Consider the following 19299-nt stretch of genomic DNA (forward strand, 5'->3'; position numbering starts at 1 on the left):
CTACGTTCCACTGGACTGTTTTTTTAACCTTTCTGAATCTGTTGCCATATTTGTCAAGTACCTACTCTACTTAACTCCCATAGTTGTGCAGATTACATGAGATATACGTGTTAAAATATGTGATAAATTGAAAGAAAAAAACCATAATTGTTATTTTTTTTGTTGTGTAGTTGCCTATGTAAGTGTTGTATTTTTTTGTTGTTTGTTTTTTCCTAGTGTAGCTTTGACTGGAATGATGGTTTGTTTGATGTGACTTGGAGTGAGAACAACGAACATGTCCTCATCACCTGTAGTGGCGATGGCTCGCTGCAGCTCTGGGACACTGCCAAAGCTGCAGAGCCACTGCAAGTCTATAAAGAACACGCTCAGGAGGTAGGAGGGGAATCTTTCTGGGCTGATTATTTTTCTTTCTTCGACTTTGGTTGAAATCCATTTTGGGATAGACACATGGAGAAATATCTTCAGGGGACAAGTTTAAACTTTAGCATTTCTTATACATACTAGATGTCACTTATTATTTGATTATTCAAACATAAAGTACCTCTTGGCCTAAGGAGCGGGGAAAGAAAAGAAAAGGTCAGTCTTCTCATTAGGCAGAAAAAACACCTCCAGCAGTGTACGCTGGCACCATTTCCTCCTGAGAGGCCCATCACTTTCTTTGCACTCTAAGAATGTGCTTGCCACATGGTGCCTGAAGGTGGAGGTAGGTGGACTTTTCACATAGACATCACAAGATTGCCTTTGGGGCTTCAGTGAGATTCCCGAGGTGTTTCAGAGTATATTGGAGCAAGAGCATGAAATACTGAGTATGAGGCAGAACTTACTGAAGGGATTTTATATCTAAATCTGGTTCATGTGTCTAGATTTTGTGTGTGTGTATGTATAGCATAGAAAATAGTTTGGGCTTCAGTTGTACTAACATACATGTATATTTTCAGTGAACATAAAGACATCCTCTTTTTGTGTTTTTACCTTAAATGTTTTAAGATTTTCCTTAAGGGAGCAGTACATCCTTCAAATGAAAACTTGCTAATCTACTTTCAAATTTTTGTCCACCACAGTGCCTGGCCCGAGAAGGCCCTCAATAAATGCTTATTAGATGCAAGAATATCAGTCTTTTGTGGTAAAGATTAGTTACGTGAGGGGTCCAGATGTTTTATAGCTATAGCTATTGACAATCAAGATTTCTAAGATTGTTACTGAAATAATGAAAAATTTTAGTTTTTATTTTAATTATGATAGCTATTTGAATAAATGTAGTTGTAAATTACTGTGTTTTCAGGGAATTACTGAATATTAAGACAATTTTGGTAAAGGAGAGATTTTAGTTTCAGGATAATCAATGCACGAATCTCTACAGAACAGTATGTCCAAAATTCAGATACTTTTGTGGAACCTGTGTGAATGTGTGTGTGTGTGTGTGTGTGTGTGTGTGTCAGGGTCTCACTCTGTTGCCCAGGCTAGAGTGCAGTGGTGCAATCTTGGCTTACTGCAACCTCCACCTTCTGGAATGGGCTCAAGCCATTCTCATGTCTTAGCCACCCGAGTAGCTGGGATTACAGACGTGCGCCACTGTGCCCTGCTAATTTTTGTATTTTTAGTAGAGACGGGTTTCACTATGTTGGCTACGCTGGTCTTGAACTCCTGGGCTCACATGATCCACCTGCCTTGGCCTCCCAAAGTGCTGGGATTATAGGCGTGAGCCACCGTGCCCAGCCAATTTTTGTGTGTGTGTGTTTTGTTGTTGTTGTTGTTTTTTGTAGAGATGGAGTTTCGCTATGTTGCCCAGGCTAGTTTTTGTGATGTTTGACATCTTTTTATACCACTTGTATTATAATTAATGTATTTCTTTTCCTTCTTTCTTTTTTAAAAAATATTTTTCTTTTCAGAAGTTTTTTTTTTCCTTTTTCTTAAATCTTTGGTGCCTTTTATTATCTATATAAATTCAAGGATGATAACTGACATCATAAAATAATATAGCTAGTTAAGGTAAATTCAATATATTGACTTAATGTTTTTCTTTCAATCAAGTAAAGTCATTGCTTCATTTATCCTAAAACAGTAATATTCATGAAACAATGGGGTTGATGGCTACTTTAGTATGTACATTTATTTGTTTTTAGTGTACATTGAGATAAGTAAGTAATGAATAAAATAAATGTATGTACCAGTTAAAATAATCTCTGGTGTAACTACTCTCTGGAAAATACTGTTCTAGGATATCCTGGATGGATGCTCACTCAGTCTTTACTTCCTCTCAGTGAAAGTAAATTTCACTTTCTCTTGAGATAAATTATTTGACTTTTAGGTTGTTCTGATTATTAAGAAACTGCTTCTTGTAATCCTAACTCTACCTTCTATAGCAACCAACTGCTGCTTTTAGTGTCTTTCTCTGAAGTGGCAAGACCAAGTCCAGCCCCTCTTGTCCAGGAAACCTCTTGAAAATAGCCATCGTGCTCTCTTCCAGACTGTGCACTTGTCATTTCATTGTCCTGTCCTCAGATGACATGATCTGTACGTCTTTCATCCTTCTGATAGCCTCCTTTGATAATCCTGTTTTTCAACTCCCCTTTCAATATATGCCTAATTTATTCCAGAAATGTGATGAAGGGCTAAGCTTTATAAGATTTTACCACCATAGTCTTGAGCCCCTAGCTCTAATAATATTACCTAAAGTGGCTATACATTGTTCTCAGCCATGTCTTAGTGTTAGGTTACTTTGAGTCTGCTAGTAACACACTTACCTCTTTTGTTATTTGAACTGCTATTAAACCAGTTTTACATCATTCTGTGATTTTGCAGCTGATTTCTTGAACCGAAGACACACTTCTGTTTTTTAATTTTTTAAATTTGTTTTGCGTACTGCTATTCTAGTTAGACTTCCTCGTTTTCTTTTCAAATGCACTTTTTGGTAAGCGTTTGTATCAGAATGCCTTGAATGTTAGTGTAATAGAAAACAATTAAATGGCTTCAACAGTCAGAGTTTACTGTTTCACATACTTTGCTTGGTTATGTGAAAAATAAATGAAGATAACCTTTTTAGGTATTTGTTACAGCAGCACCCCTAATTCTTGGCACCAGTTTCTGCCTCAGTCTGTTCAGGCTGCTGTAACAAAGTATTATAGACTGGGTGCCTTATAAAGAGCAGAAATTTATTTCTTACTATTCTGGAGGTTGGAAGTCCAAGGTCAGGGTGCCCACATGTTTGGGTTCTGATGAGGGCCCTCTTTCAGGTCAAAGACTACTACTGTCTTTTCATTGTATCTACAGGTGGTGGAAAGAGAATGAGAGAGGTTTTGGAAATCCCTTTTATAAGAGCACTAATCCCATTCATGAGGGCTCTACATTCATGACCTAATTACCCCCCAGAGGCCCTAAGTCCTAAAACCATTACATTGGGGGGTTAAGATTTCAACATGTGAGTTTTGTGGGGACATATTCAGTCCATTGCATATGCCAGATACTCAAAAATACTTAAAAGGATTTAAGTTCAAATGAGAGTTTTAAGGAGCTAGTAAATATTTGTTGAATAAATTAATAAATGAGGCTGAGTGCAGTGAGTCATGCCTGTAATCCTAACACTTTGGAAGGTCGAGGTGGGCAGATCACTGAAGGCCAGGAGTTTGGGACCAGCCTGGCCAACATGGCGAAAACCCCTCCTCTACTAAAAATACAAAAATTAGCTGGGTGTGGTGGTGCACACCTGTAGTCCCAACTATTTGGTGGCTGAGGCACAAGAATCATTTGAGCGTGGGAGGTGGAGGTTGCAGTGAGCTGAGATCGTGCCACTGCACTCCAGCCTGGACAACAGAGTGAGACCCTGCCTTAAAAAAAAGTTATTAAAAAAAAAAGTTGATAATGAACATAGCCAATTTCTGTTTTTTTTTTTTCCACCAGTATGTTCAGGGAAGCTGTGTTGTGAAATAGAAGAGCAACTAATGGGTCATTTTCTTCTGTGGAAGAGAGTATATAATAAAGATGTATAGCATGGTTTTAGTCAATCTTGGATTTGAATCCCAGCTTTGTAAGTTACCTGTTGTGAGACCTTGCGTATGTCACATATTTTTCCTAAACTTGAGTGTTTTTATTTGCAAACTAAGTTTATTAGTAGTCTGTATCACAGACCAGCATTGAATAAATATGAGCTAGTATTATTATTTGCTCTTATTATAATAGGGTTTGAAAAATGTAAAACAAGTTAGAACTTTTCCAGTTACCCACTTTACCACTTGATGGCTATGTGTCCAACAGTCAATTTTCAAGTTGTCAGATGAAGCAAAAAAGAGAAATCCAAGATTTAGATATATTTTAGGCTTTGAGGAATGAAGGTCTTGGTGAAATGAAAAGAAAGAAAAACATGGACATTATCTGTGTGAATGGTTGCTAAACCTAGCATCGAAGTAGGAATCAAATTCTTCTGTCTATTGTTTAACTGGTGTCTGCAGAGGTCATTATGTCTTTTGAGTCCCATAAAATGCCTTTGGCTTTGCTTATTCTAATGCTGCTGAATATATAATAAAAATTTTTAAAAGTTCAGTGAGAATAGAAAAATAAGAGTGAATTGACAATTTTATTTCACTGCTTTCTGACTTAAAACACTGTGCTACTGAGAGTGAGTTAAAGTGACTTTAAAGATGACATAAATCAATGTAATATATTAATTTCTAATTTTCAGACTAATGAGTTGGCTTATCACAATTTAAAAATGAGTTAAAATTTGTTCTCATAGTCAAATAACAAGGTTTATCAATTTGCTGAATTTTTATAACATATTTGATCCATTGAGGTTTTTGAGCATTGCTTATAAAAACTTATTTTTGACCTAAGTATACAACTATTAGTATTCTGTTATGGAGGAAATGTATTTGCTTATACATTTCAAGAGTTAAAATCTTGTTTACTTTAAAAAATGAACCAATTATTTACTTTTTGATAATGATAGAAGCTGAGAAGTCAATAATGATAGGTATTGTATTAGTCTGTTTTCACGTTGTTATAAAGAAATACCTGAGAGTGGGTAATTTATAAAGGAAAGAGGTTTAATTGACTCACAGTTCCACATGACTGGGGAGGCCTCAGGAAACTTAAAATTATGGCAGAAGGTAAAGGGGAAGCAGATAACCTTCTTCACAAGGCAGCAGGAGAGAGAGAAAGAGAGAGAGAGAAAGCAGGGGAAACTGCCACTTTTAAAGCCGTCAGATCTTTTGAGAACTCCCTCACTATCACAAGAACAGCATGGGGGAAACTGCCCCCGTGATCTGATCACTTCCTCCCAGGTTCCTCCCTGGACACATGGGGATTACAATTCAAGATGAGATTTGGGTGGGGATATAAAGCCAAACCATATCATTCCACTCCTGGTGCCTCCCAAATCTCATGTCTTTTTCACATTTCAAAACCAATCATGACTTTCCAACAGTCCCCCAAAGTCTTAACTTATTCCAGCATTAACCCAAAAGTCCAAGTCCAAAGTCTCATCTGAGACAAGGCAAGTCCCTTTTGCCTATGAGCCTATAAAATAAAAAACAAGTTAGTTACTTCTAAGATACAGTGGGGCTATAGGCATTAGCTAAATGTTTCAAATGGGCGAAATTGGCCAAAACAAAGGGGCCACAGGCCCCATGCAAGTCTGAAACCCAGCAGTGCAGTTACTAAATCTTAAAGCTCTGAAATGATCTCCTTTGACTCCATATCTCACATCCAAGGGGTAGGCTCCCATGGCCTTGGGCAGCTCTACCCTTGTAGCTCTGAAAGGTGCAGTCCTTATGGCTGCTTTCACTGGCTGGCATTGAGTGCCTGTGGCTTTTCCAGCTGTACAATACAAGCTGTCAGTGAATCTACCTTTCTGGAGCCTGGGGGGCAGTGGCTCTCTCCTCACAACTCCAGTAGGCAGTGCCCCAGTGGGGACTGTGTGGGGGCTTCAACCCCACATTTTCCTTCTGTACTGCCCTAGCAAAGGTTCTCCATGAGGGCTCCTCCCCTGCAGCAGACTTCTGCCTGGACATTCAGGTGTTTCCATACATCCTCTGAAATTTAGGTGGAGGTTAAACTCTTGTCTTCTAAACTCTTCTTGTCTTCTGTGCACCCACAGACCCAACACCACATGGAAGCTGCCAAGGTTTAGGGCTTGCACCCTCGGAAGCAATGGCTTGAGCTGTACCTTGGCTCCTTTTAGCCATGGCTGGAGCTAGAGCAGCTGGATGCAGCGCACCATGTCTTGAGGCTGCACAGAGCAGCAGGGCCACTCAGGCCCACAAAACCATTTTTCCCTCCTAGGCCGCTGGGCCTGTGATGGGAGGGGCTTCTGCAAATGTCTCTGACATGCCTTGGATACATTTTTCCCATTGTTTTGGCTATTAATATTTGGCTCCTTGTTACTTATACAAATTTCTGCAGCAGGTTTGAATTTCCCCCCAAGAAATAGGTTTTTCTTTTCTACCTCATGGTTAGGTTGCACATTTTCTAAACTTTTATGCTGTGCTTCCCTTTTAAATGTAAGTTCCAAATTCAAATAATCTCTTCATGAATGCATGTGACTATACACTTTTAGAAACAACCGGGTCACTTCTTGAATGCTTTGGTGCTTAGAAATCTCTTTCACCAGACACTCTAAATCATCTCTCTCAAATTCAAGCTTCCACGGATCTCTAGGGCAGGGGCAAAATGCCACCAGTCTCTTTGCTAAAGCATTGCATGAATGACCTTTACTCCAGTTCCCAGTAAGTTCGTCATCTCTATTTGAGACCACCTCAGCCTGAACTCCATTGTTCATATCACTATTAGCATTTTGTTCAGAACCATTTAAGAAGTCTTTAAGAATTTCCAAACTTTCCCACATCTTCCTGTCTTCTTCTGAGCCCTCACACTGTTCCAGCCTCTGCCCGTTACTCAGTTCCAAAGTTGCTTTTACACTTTCAGATTATCTTTATAGCAGTACCTCACTATCCTGGTACCAATTCTCTATATTAGTCCTTTTTCACACTGCTATAAAGAAATACCTGAGGCTGGGTAATTTATAAAGGAAAGAGGCTTAATTGACTCACAGTTCTGCATAACTGGGGAGGCCTTAGGAAACTTACAATCATGGTGGAAGCAGATACCTTCTTCAGAAGGTGACAGGAGAGAGAGAGCAAGGGAAACTGCCACTTTTAAAAGCATCAGATCACATGAAAACTCACGATCACTAGAACAGCATGGGGGAAACTGCACCCATGATCCAGTCACCTCCCACCAGGTCCCTCCTTCGACACGTGGGGATTACAATTCAAGATGAGATCCGTATCAGGTGCCAATAAAAAATATTAATGCAGAATGACAACCAGTCCTGCATTTAAAACTAGTGTGTTTTCTTCAGAAATGCATTTATGTTTAAAACTACACAACACATTTATCAACTGAAGGCATTTTTTTTCTTTGCATCCTGTTTCTTTTTTAAAAATTGAGGAAATAGTTGGACTTGATATATTTCTTTTTGCATATTTAGTCATGCCCAGCCATTCATTTTGGAATAGGTTACTGCAGTAAGATTTTATTACAATTGATAATAGCCATTTAAAGCTTTTCCCTGTGAAGATTGTGATTGTACAGAAAAATAGTTTCTAGTTAGATGTCACTTGAACAATTCTCCCTTTTTGGATTTTACTGCCATTAGGATGTGATATGTCATCACTTTTCAATTCTCATGTTTTAAAAGCATTTACCTTCTTTTGGCTTTGTTTTATATTTTAAAGTTTAGACTTGTATTAAAAAAGGCAGACCTGTCTCTACTTGTAGCACATATTATATGCCAGGCATGTGCCAGTCATTGAAGATGTAGGTATAAATAAGACTCATGTGCTGTTCTCTGGTTGTAGTTTGGGACATGCAGACAAACCATTTAGGGTCCCACGTAAATTAAAAAACAACAACAACAAAAAAAACAACCATTCAGTACAACATGATAGATATTGAAAAGAGATATCTAGAAGGTACACAGAGAGGAGAACCAGGGACTGCCACAGAAGAGTTGCTATTTGACCTGAGTCTTGGGTAGTTAGTAGTTTTTAGTAGTTTGCTAGGCAGCCCTAAGAGAAAGGGACATTTTTTGTTTTGTTTTTATCTTGAGATGGAGTCTCACTCTGTTGCCCAGGCAGACTGCAGTGGCACAATCTCAGTTCACTGCAACCTCTGACTCCTGAGGCAAGCAATCCTCTGGCCTCCTGAGCTCGAGCAATCCTCCTGCTTCAGCCTCCTAAGTAGCTGGGACTATAGGCGCTTGCCACCATGCCTGGCTAATTTTTGAATTTTTTTGTAGAGATGGGGTTTCTCCATGTTGCCCAGGCTGGTCTGGAACACTTGGGCTCAAGCAATCCACTTGCCTTGGCCTCCCAAAGTCCTGGGATTATAGGCATGAGCCACCACACCCAACTGAAAAGGACATTTCTGATGGAGAAGAGCCTCTACAAAAGTTAAGATTTGTGAAAGAGCGTGGCATGTCCACACAACCAGATGTCCTTTGATGTGCCTGGAGCATAGAGTGTGTGTACTAGGAGATGGTGTAATGGAGGTGGGTAAGGATCATATCCTAATGGGCCTTGAATACCTGGATGGTGGGGGTTGGACTTTATGCTTTGAAAATTCAGGAGAAAGATGGATTGTGTAGATTTTGGGCCACACACTGTGGGCAGAAAACAGGACATACATGTATAGGTAAGTATTACCCATTTTCTACTTAATCTGCTTCTTTAAGTATTAGCTGTTAGGTAGGACTAGACTACAATTCAGGCATTTGGAATTTTAATACTTAACATAAAAAAGGTATGCAAAGGCTTGTCTTAACTCTTTAGTTTTTTGTTTTTTGTTTTTTTTTTTGAGATGGAGGTTCACTCTTGTTGCCCAGGCTGGAGTGCAATGGTGCAATCTTGGCCCACTGCAACCTCCGCCTCCCAGGTTCAAGTGATTGTCCTGCCTCACTCTCCCAAGTATCTGGGCTAACAGGCATGACTAATTTTGTATTTTTAGTAGAGATGGGGTTTCAACGTGTTGGTCAGGCTGGTCTTGAACTCCTGACCTGAGGTGTTCTGGCCGCCTCAGCCTCCCAAAGTGTTGGGATTACAGGCTTGAGCCACTGTCCCTAGCCTTAAGTCTGTGGTTCTTAAACTTTGCAGCAGATTAGCATCACTTTGGGAGCTTATAAAAATTTTTTTTTCTTTTTTTTTTTTTGAGACAAAGTCTTCCTGTCTTGCCCAGGCTGGAGTGCAGTGGCATGTTCTCAGCTCACTGCAACTTCCACCTCCCGGGTTCAAGCAGTTCTCCTGCTTCAGCCTCTTGAGTAGCTCAGATTATAGGTGTGTGCCACCGTGCTTGGCTGATTTTTGTATTTTTAGTAGAGACAGGATTTCACCATGTTGGCCAGGCTGATCTCGAACTCCTGACCTTGTGATCCGCCTGATTCGTCCTCCCAAAGTGCTAGGATTACAGGCGTGAGCCACTGCATCCAGCCAGGAGCTTTAAAATATCTTCATGCCCGGGTCACAGTGTCTGGGGCTGGAGCCAGACATCAGTATTATTTAAAGATTCCCAGATGATTTCAATGTGCAGCATTGTTTGGAAGCCACTGCCTTGACTTGGTAAGTGTTCAATTCTAATGACCTTCATAAGTGTGTTATCTAGTAATTTGGAGATTGCAATATTCAAAATATAGATTTAAAAAACCTTTAATAAAAGGAGCGATTTGATTTACCTTGCAAAATCATTATTCCCAACCCATTATCTAACCTCAAAGTTTCTAAAATTTTTTAAAGAAGAGAAAATGATAGTTTTAAATAGATGGAAACTATAATAGAATATGTTCAGATAGAGAAGGACTCTGAAGCATGACTGCTGCTACTATATCTAGTCTCTCTGATACACACAGTGTAGGTGTCAACACTATGCATGTCTCTGAAGTGAGTTAGTGAGTGAATTGTAGATAGAAATTAAAATCCCCATCTCTGATTTTAGAATCTATTAAAAAGCATATGTAGGAGAATTATGCAATCTTATTTGAGAACTTATATGAAACTAGAAATTATGTTTAGTTTTGCTGCAAGCTAATATGAGGTGAAATTATTGGTAGAGCTATGTAAATATATGTAAAATTTGTTTTACATAAAGAGAGGAATAGAAGCATATATATTTAACTATAGCTGTTATGTATTATAAATATATATAGTGTATATACATTTCAAAAAGAAACAATGGAAAAATAATTCAAAAACTAATAAAAATGGTTACCTTGAAAGAGGGGGTAAGGTAGAAAGCAGGGGAAGGGGGACCAGAATGGAAATAAGATTTCTTCAGATATAACTTGTATTATAGTTTTGACCTTGGAACCATTGAAATGTTTTATGTAATTAAGAATCCCGATATATTAATAAGTTGGAAAGAAAAAGCAATTGCTAAAAATTGAAAACAAGCACATTAATCTAAAGATCTATCAAATTGGTGGCATAACTAGGTATTGAAAATAATTATTCAAGTGACTTTAAAAACCCAGTATTGTGATTATACATTCCTAATAAGATCAGTCTAATGAACAAAAATAATTAGGCCTGGGCATAGTGGTTCACGCCTGTAATCCCAGCACTTTGGGAGATCAAGGCGAATGGGTCACTTGAGGCCAGGAGTTCGAGACCAGCCCGGCCAACATGGTGAAACCCCATCTCTACTAAAAATACAAAAATTAGCCGGGTGTGGTGGTGAACATCTGTAATCTCGTCTACTTAGGAGGCTGAGGCAGGAGAATCGCTTGAACCCGGGAGGCAGAGTTTGCAGTGAGTGAAATCATGCCACTGCACTCCAGCCTGGGCAACAGAGTGAGACTCTTGTCACAAGAAACAAAAACAAAGAATTGGAAAGAAATTTGAAACTGCATTCAAAAAAATTAACATTGTTACTTTGAAACTCATATGTACATTGTAGGATAAGGCATATCAGTAATTATGTCATTAGAAACTGAAAGTTTTAGCCACGCTTACCCCTGTAATCCCAGCACTTTGGGAGGCTGAGGTGGGCGGATCACAGGGTCAGGAGATTGAGACCATCCTGAAACCCTGTATCTACTAAAAAATATTTTAAAAAATTAGCCGGGTGTGGTGGCGGCCTCTGTAGTTCAGCTGCTCGGGAGGCTGAGGCGGGAGAATGGCGTGAACCTGGGAGGTGGAGCTTGCAGTGCGCCAAGATCGCGCCACTGCACTCCAGCCTGGGCGACAGAGTGAGAGTCCGTCACAAAAAAAAAAAAAAAAAAAGAAAGAAACTGAAAGTTTTAAAGTGAGAGAAAAGCGTTATGAGAATAAAGAAGTAGAAGCGATCTTAAAGTTAAATGGGGAATAGTTATATAAACTTGTGATTTATTTTTCTCTGTCTAAAAAAAGTACATATTTCTTTGTTTTTTGCACAGTAAAGATTTAGAAGCAGTGACAACTGAGTAGCAGTGAATATTCTTAGTGCCCTGAGTATGGCCTCTAAATACTGTTTGCCACTAACAGGAATAGTGTCTTTGGAGAAGTCATTTATTCCAGAGCTGGGCGGGAATGCAAGACATCTTCTTGTGTCAGAAAGCAGGGAAGCTATGAAAGGCCGCTGGAGACATATCAAAGGTTTAGAAGGTACAACTTGAAGGGACTCTCACTGGCCGAAGATGAGACTATTGGAACAACCAAAAGAATGAAAGCAATGAATTTAAACACCACACACACACACACACACACACACACACACACACACACACACACGTACGTGTATTTTCAGTCCTTACATGGAGATGGAGTTGTGATTAGGAAAAATGTAGCCACCATTGAAGATTATTAGGACATCCAGCTCATTATTCTGAAAATTGATAAACAAAAGTAAAGAATCAGTGCATTTACCTTCCCTTTCTTGTATGAGTTTTATTGTGGTATTATAAAATAGTTGATAAGAAAAGTTCTTGCTAATAGAGTTCTAGCTAATAAATGCAGAAGGAATAACAGAATTAGAAAATCACTATTTAGTAGCCCGTAATGAAATAATGATTAGGCAGGGATCATGTGGATGCTAAAACCATTAGTTTAAGATTGAAACATTCTGTGAACAATCTTAGGATCACTAAAAGTGGGTCAACCAGAAATTATATGCCTCCTAATATAATTGGAAGCTAAAAAACATGAACTGAATCTGATTAAGCCTCCAGATCTAACTTCTAATTTAAAGGAAATTGGAAGGGTAGAGAAAAAAGTTAATTACCACCATGAGGAAACATTTGGGATAATCCAGAAGGCAAGACATTCTACAAGACCAATAACTTGGTTTTTTCAACAAGTAAATGTTATGGGATGTGGGGCAGAAAGAGCAAGGTGTCAGGAGGAGGACTGTCCTATCTTAGAGGATACTTAAGAGACATAACAGCTAAGTGTAAAATGTGGGTCTTGTTTGGGTACTGATTCAAATAAGCCGACTGTAAAAGAAACATTTTTGGGACAGTCAGGGAAATATGAATAAGGACTGAGTGTTAAATGATATTAAGTAGCCATTGTTAATCTTGTTGGGGTGAAATTGGCCTGTGCTTATGTAAAAAAAGATAAACCAGCCTTACCTGCTGAAGTATTTAGGAATAAAAGATCTGATGTTAAAATACTCCAGCAGTCAGTCATTCAGTCAATAATGGGACAGAAGAAACATGATGGGCAACATGTTGATCATTATGGAAGGTGTGTAATGGGTGCCTGGGGGTTTATTATACTATTCTCTCTACTTTTATGCATGTTTTAAAATTTCCATAATGAAAAAACCTGCAAATTTAAGTTTCAGGGCTGGGTATGGTGGCTCATGCATGTAATTCCAGCACTCTGGAAGGCCTAGGCAGGGGGATTACGTGAGCCCAGGATTTAGAGACCAGCCTGGGTAACATGGTAAGACCCTGTCTCTACAAAAAATTAAAAAATTAGCTGGTGTTGTGGTGTGCACCTGTGGTCCCAGCTACTCGGGAGGCTGAGGTGGGAGGATCAATTGAGCCCAGAAGGTGGAGGCTGCAGTGAGCTGTGCTCGTTCGTGGCACTGCACTCCAGCCTGGGTAACAGAGTGAGATCCTGTCTCAAAAGAGAAAAAAAAGAGAAAATTTAAGTTTCACCTTAAAAGAAATATATAGCCCTTTCTAATCACTCAGTAATTAAAAGTCAGTGACCCTTTCCTTTGTATTCATACAGATAATAATAAAAATTCTGGACATAGTTTTTTATTTGACAATTTTTAATTAAGTAGACCAACTTAAAAAGGGCAATGCTTTACAGTAGATTAAATATGAGCTCTTTGGGAATTGGTTTCAGTAATAAAATTTGTCCTCTCAAACTGTGGTTTTGATGAGGTTCAGATTTCATAAAGCAGCACAAAACATTGTGCGGAGGGTTTTTTTCTTTTCCCATTTTCCTGGTTAATTTTCTTCACCACTGCCAAGAGTAATTTAATCAGATAGGCCTCTAGAGGACCCTGCTCTTAAAGCATAAAGTCAGGCACTGCATATCTCTCTTCCTTTTTGTATTTAATTTGACCATTTGCCATGCCCACTATTTGAATGAGTGTGGACGGGGAGGTTGGGAATAAGGAAGAGATGGAAGAGGAGACTAATAGAAGATGTGCTTTCCATTCAGATTTGTTTCTCTTTTCCTTCATTCATTCCAGGAACTTTTATTAACTCCACTGTGTGCAAGATACTGTACCAGGCTAGCTGGGAAGACAAAACACCTTAGGCATGCCCTTGCCCTCTTGGGGTCCTTGTCCTGTCTGGGGAGGCAGGATTCTGGTTGTCTAATGTCTAATGTGGTAAGCGCTGTGAATGTATGCAGTGTTATGGGAAGGGAGGGTTTGTCTGGGGAAGGGGCAGGGAGGGCATCCTTTGGTCTAAAGGGGAAGTTGGAATGAATTATTCAAATGGAGAGGCCAGGGTAGTAGTGTTAGAGGCAAATGAAAGAGCATGCTTGACCAGAGAGGATAGAGCCTGTGTGCTTAGAGCTGTCAGCGTTTTGGCCATTGTGCCAAGATCAGTGGAAAGACATTGCAGATTTTAAAAATCAATGAAATATTTTATACATTATAAAATACATGTAAGATGTAAAAATGATATATTGAACACACATATTCACCATCTAGCTTAAGAAATGAAACATTACCTATACCATTAGCGTCCCCTGCTTACCCTTTCTAGTCTTATCCTTCTTCTCTCTGCTTTTTTTTCTTCCTCGCTTCTTCCCAGGAGTAACCACTAGCCTGAATTTTCTATTTATATATTTTTTGCTTTTCTTTCTATTTTTACTACATATGTATGCATCCCTAAGTCATGCATAGTTTTGCATGATTTTGACCTTTGGGTAATAAGAATCAACATGGATGAATCTCACATAATGTTGAGCGAAGATGCTAAGTTGGAGGAGCTACATATAGTGTGAAACCATTGAAAGGCTTTGCACAGGGGAGTGACATTTAATTTGTATTTTCTAAAGATTACTTTTTATGCAATGTGGATAATGGATTGGAGGTAAACAAAAATGGATGGGGAGAGCAGTTAGAAGGATGTTATAATCTAAGTGGTAACTTATGGTTGATGGTTGTAACCTCTTAAGAGAAATCATAGACAAATTCTTAGCCATAGCCCTTTAGGATCTTATCCCTCCCAGCTATTCAACCTTGCTCTTCCCTGAATCTGGCAAGCTTGTTCCCTGTTAAGGTCTCTCCCTGTTCTCTGTAACCTGAGCCTTTCATCTCGGGTCTGCAGAGTTCAGTCTTTAACTGCATTCAAGTCTCTGCACAGAGAGGTCTTTCCTGGCCATTTTGTTGAGAAGTGACCCCCTGCCCTTGTCATTATTTTCTGTTCTCCTTACTCTGCTTTTTCTTTGTAGTTTTTAAAAAAATTGCAACTTGAAATTATACATTTATTTATAGCATGTTTTCTGCTGCTAAAATATAAGATCCATGGGGGCTGGTCTTATCTAAAATCGTAACCTCCTTTCCCCCCGTGCCTAGTACATAGTAGGTGCTTAATAAATATTTGTTGAATAGATGAGTGAATTGATTGAAGTTGGGATAATGGAATTCATTCTTCCCTTTTCAGCTGTTTCTCAAACATCTCTCTGGCTGTGAACTTTTTTCAGAGCTTGAGGTTAATGCCCAAACCCTGTCTTGCTGTCACCTCAAACTCAGTATATATAAAATTACATTATTTTCCTTCCTCCAGTCTTTCACTTTTGTTAATGCTGCCATCTCTGACAGTTCTCAGGCGCAAAACCTTGGTGTTATCTTGCAGTGTTCACTACCCCCGATCCCTAGGGTGCTGTATATTCCCATTTATGTGTTTGAGGAAGTTTTCTGGTTACTGTTTCACCTCTGCTTTTTGCCTATTGACATTTTAGCCAGCCCTCAGGGCCCTGCCTCAGTCTTTCTCTTCTGAGCACGAAGCTGAATCTTCCATCCAAGCACCCCTTTTGTACTTATGTTTATAGTTTGTTTTGTTTTGTTTTTGAGACAAGGTCTTTCTCTGCTACCCAGGCTGGAGTGCAGTGGCGTGATCACTGCTCACTGCTGTCTTGACCATGACCTTGTGGGCTCAAGCCGTCCTCCCACCCCAGCCTCCTGGGTAGCTGGGACTACTGTTATATGTCACCACACCTGGCTAATTTTTAAAATTTTTTATAGAGACGGGGTCTCGCCATATTTTCCAGGCTGGTCTCGAACTCGTGGCCTCAAGCAGTCCTCCTGCCTCGGCCTCCCAAAGTGCTGGGATTACAGGCATGAGCCACCATGCCTGGTGTAATTACTCTTTTTTTTAAATTAAAAAAGAAAACCCACACAGTCTCCTGATCTGTTAGTTCCTTTCCCATGTCCTAATATTTTAAACATAGTATTGAGTTGCCTTTCTTTTCTTTTTCTTTTTCTTTTTTTTTTTGAGACAGGTTCTCTCTGTCACCCAGCTTAAAGTGCAGTGGCACAATCTTGGCTCACTACAACCTCCACCTCCTGGGAGCGATTCTCCTGCCTCAGCCTCCTGAGTAGCTGAGACTGCAGGTGCCTGCCATCACACCTGACTAAATTTTATATGTTTAGTAGAGACGGGGTTTCACCATGTTGGCCAGGCTGGTCTTGAACTCCTGGCCTCAAGTGACCTGCCCGCCTCGGACTCCCAAAGTGCTGGGATTACAGGCATGAGCCACCGCACTCAGCCTGTTTCCTTCTTTATGATCCCATTTTTAACTTCACCACCATGTGTGTCCTATCTTTAGCTCTGTCATAGAGACCTAATGCTTGCTACTTGGTTGTGCAACAGAAGACAGCTGACAGCAACAATGCCATCAGCATGGTTTTCTTACCTTCTATCTTTGGTGTTGATTCAGGCTGGATTCTCTTGAGCCGGTGGAGGCTCCTGCAGTTTTAGAAGGTGAGTAGTCATAAGGTGTCACCTGCTGCATCACACTGGAAATGTGTGGAGGCAGTGGAGTCTGAGCTGATGATGAGTATTTACTTAGTAGTTCTCTGTACCTACCTAGCAGTGATTCAGGTTGTAAAGAAAAATTTAATTGGTTAAATTATTTTAACCAACGTTTGAGTGCCTATTTTACTGTGATGAACATAGATGTACAAGATGTTTTGCTCATTAGGAGTCTCCAAAATCTAGCAGGTATGTGAGTTATGTAACATTCTTTTATAGTAAATAAAATATGGTAAATGCTGAGTTAGAAGTAGGTGTGAGCTGCTGTTGAAGGCAGCATATGACTCATTGAAGGGCTTATCAGGGGAGGCTTCTTTCGTAAGGGGTGTAATGGGGCACGTCTTGATGGATAAATGGAAATTCACAAGTGGACAGGGGCTTTAAGATCTGTGTATAGGTAATTCATGAAAACACAATGGAATCAATCTAGGCCCAAATGTAGCTCCAGTAAAGGGTGAAACCAGCAGGGGTAGAGCTTTAGTTCCTTGATATCATGGCTTAAGGTAGCCAAGAAGTTCTGATTCAACAGTGCCCTCAAGTAGCACGCTGTACAGATAGCCTCACATTGCGATTAAAAGTGGACTCTGCAATTAGGCTGCCCACGTTCAGATTTCATATCTGCACCTTACTAGCTTTGGGACTCTGGACAAATTACTTAACCTCTCTGGGCCTTGATATAGTATCTACTTCATATAAATGAAGATTAAATGAAATAAAATACATAAAGTGCTTATGAACAGGATCTGACACTCAGAGTGTTCAATAAAGGTTTGCTATTTTTATTTTTGACTGTTTACATCAGCCTAGAGCAGGGATTGGCAAACTACGTCATGTGGGCCAGGACCAAATCTGGCCTGCAGTTAGATTTACAAATAAAGTTTTTTTGGAATCAAGCCATGCCCATTCATTCGGTATTGACTATGGCTGCTTGGTGTGTGCTATAAGAGCTGGGTTTAGTAGTTGTGACAGTGACCAAATAGCCTGTAAAATCTAAAGTATTTACCATATGGCCCTTTATAGAAGAAATGTACCTTTTTTGAAGAAACTTACCATTTACTATATGGTCCTTTGTAGGCGAAATTTAGAGGATAAAATCAAACTCTTTAGCTCTCAAGATCTTCAGTGATTGCTTCCAAACCAGCCTTTTTTCTATCCATAACTAACAGATGGCCACAGCAGCTCTTTGGTTTTCACTGGCCCTTCTATTCCTTTTATAGCTGCTGTCTGTTGCTGGATTGTGCTTCCTTTAGTGTTCCAACTACTCTTCTGTCTTTTGCGTGAATATGGGCAGAGGCAGGGCCAGGACTAGGGTAGGATGTGTGAGGCACTCACTTTAGGTACACAATTTAAGGGGGCCCCAAAAAACTTGATAATCAAAATAATTTGTTAATGTTTTTAAAAAGAAAAATTAATGCAAAAAAACCCATTATGAACAAAATATCGATATTTTACTTTTTTTGAAGCTTAATATTAATTTTATTAAACTTTTTTCCAGGTTTATTATGATTGGCAAATAAAAATTTGTAGGCTGGGCACGGTGGCTCATGCCTGTAATCCTAGCACTTTGGGAGGCTGAGGCGGTAGGACTGCTTGAGCCTAGGAGTTTGAGACCAGCCTGGGGAACATGGTGAGACACTGTCTCTACAGAAAATAAGAAAAAAATTAGCTGGGTGTGGTGGCACGCAAGCGTGACTCCAGCTACTTAGGAGGCTGAGGTGTGGGAGGACCGCCTGAGCCCAGGAGGTCATGGCTGCAGTGAGCTGAGATTGTGCCACTGCACTCCAGCCTGGGAGACTGCACAAGACCCTGTTTTGGAAAAAAAAAAAAGAAAAATCTAAGTTGTACAGCTTAGGGTTTTGATCTAAATATATCTTGAGTAATGATTCCTACAGTCAAGCTAATTAACATATCCATCACTTGAATGCTTACCATTTTCTTGTGTGTGAGATAAGAACATTTCAGATCTACTCTCTTAGCAAATTTCAAGTATTCAGTAATACATTATTATTTATAATAGTTACCATGGTGTACATTGAATCTCTAGAAATTATTCATCTTATAACTAGAAGTTTGTATCCTTTGACCAACATATCCCCATTTCCCCCACCCCCAGCCCCTGGCAAACACTATTCTACTGTATGTTTCTCTAAGTTTGACTTTTTTGATTCCACCTATAAGTGACGGGATCAGTATTACTGATGTTTTTTTCCTCAGCCTCCAACATGGCTCAACATAGTACTGGGCAGCAGAGAGAAAGTAACCCATGTGTAAGCGGCTTAAGCCCAGATACTCATACTTCCTACGTATATGTGGGAGAGAGTAGTAAGATTCAAAGTAACCTGCTGGCTGATCACCAATGTGATATACCAATGGCATATACTCAGGTCCTTGTCAGGACGAATTTCATAAAGTATAATTATGCACATATTTTGTTGAACGTAGTTTACAGCAGTGATCTGTGTATAATCTGTTGTATAAAATGAAAGAATGAAAACATTTCCAAAAGTTTTCAAATAGTTCATTTGAAATGGTTCACTGAGAGCAGTGAAGCATATACTTTAGAATAGCAGCACTGGATAACTAAAACTGTTTACCAAGAGATCTGGAAGGATCACCTGGTTCCTGCAAGCTTTTTCTAAGAAAGGCCAGATAGGGATATTAATTGAATTTTAATGCTTTCCAATAAACATTGACCCAGCAAGCTTTTTTAGATGACTAACTTTCTAATCTGCTTTGACATTTCTTCGTGGGGCTGCAAACAGTGATTTGTTGGTAGGTTTTAAAATATGTATAATTTGTTTTAGTGAAGAAGGTTTGGAAGTATACTG

The 19299-nt window shown here is 39.5% G+C and overlaps 1 protein-coding gene across 2 annotated transcripts in view; it reads left to right on the forward strand.

Annotated features, from left to right (window-relative positions):
- Positions 1 to 19299, forward strand: part of PEX7 (peroxisomal biogenesis factor 7) — a 91898-nt gene that overhangs the window by 3517 nt on the left and 69082 nt on the right. For both annotated transcript variants that reach the window (XM_518763.9, XM_016956377.3), the window contains exon 3: positions 222 to 372. In XM_518763.9, the coding sequence (XP_518763.3) occupies positions 222 to 372 (151 nt within the window). The remainder of the gene's footprint in view (positions 1 to 221; positions 373 to 19299) is intronic.

The sequence above is a fragment of the Pan troglodytes genome, chromosome 5 (genome assembly GCF_028858775.2).
Source record: "Pan troglodytes isolate AG18354 chromosome 5, NHGRI_mPanTro3-v2.0_pri, whole genome shotgun sequence".
NCBI classification, from domain to species: Eukaryota; Metazoa; Chordata; class Mammalia; order Primates; family Hominidae; genus Pan; species Pan troglodytes.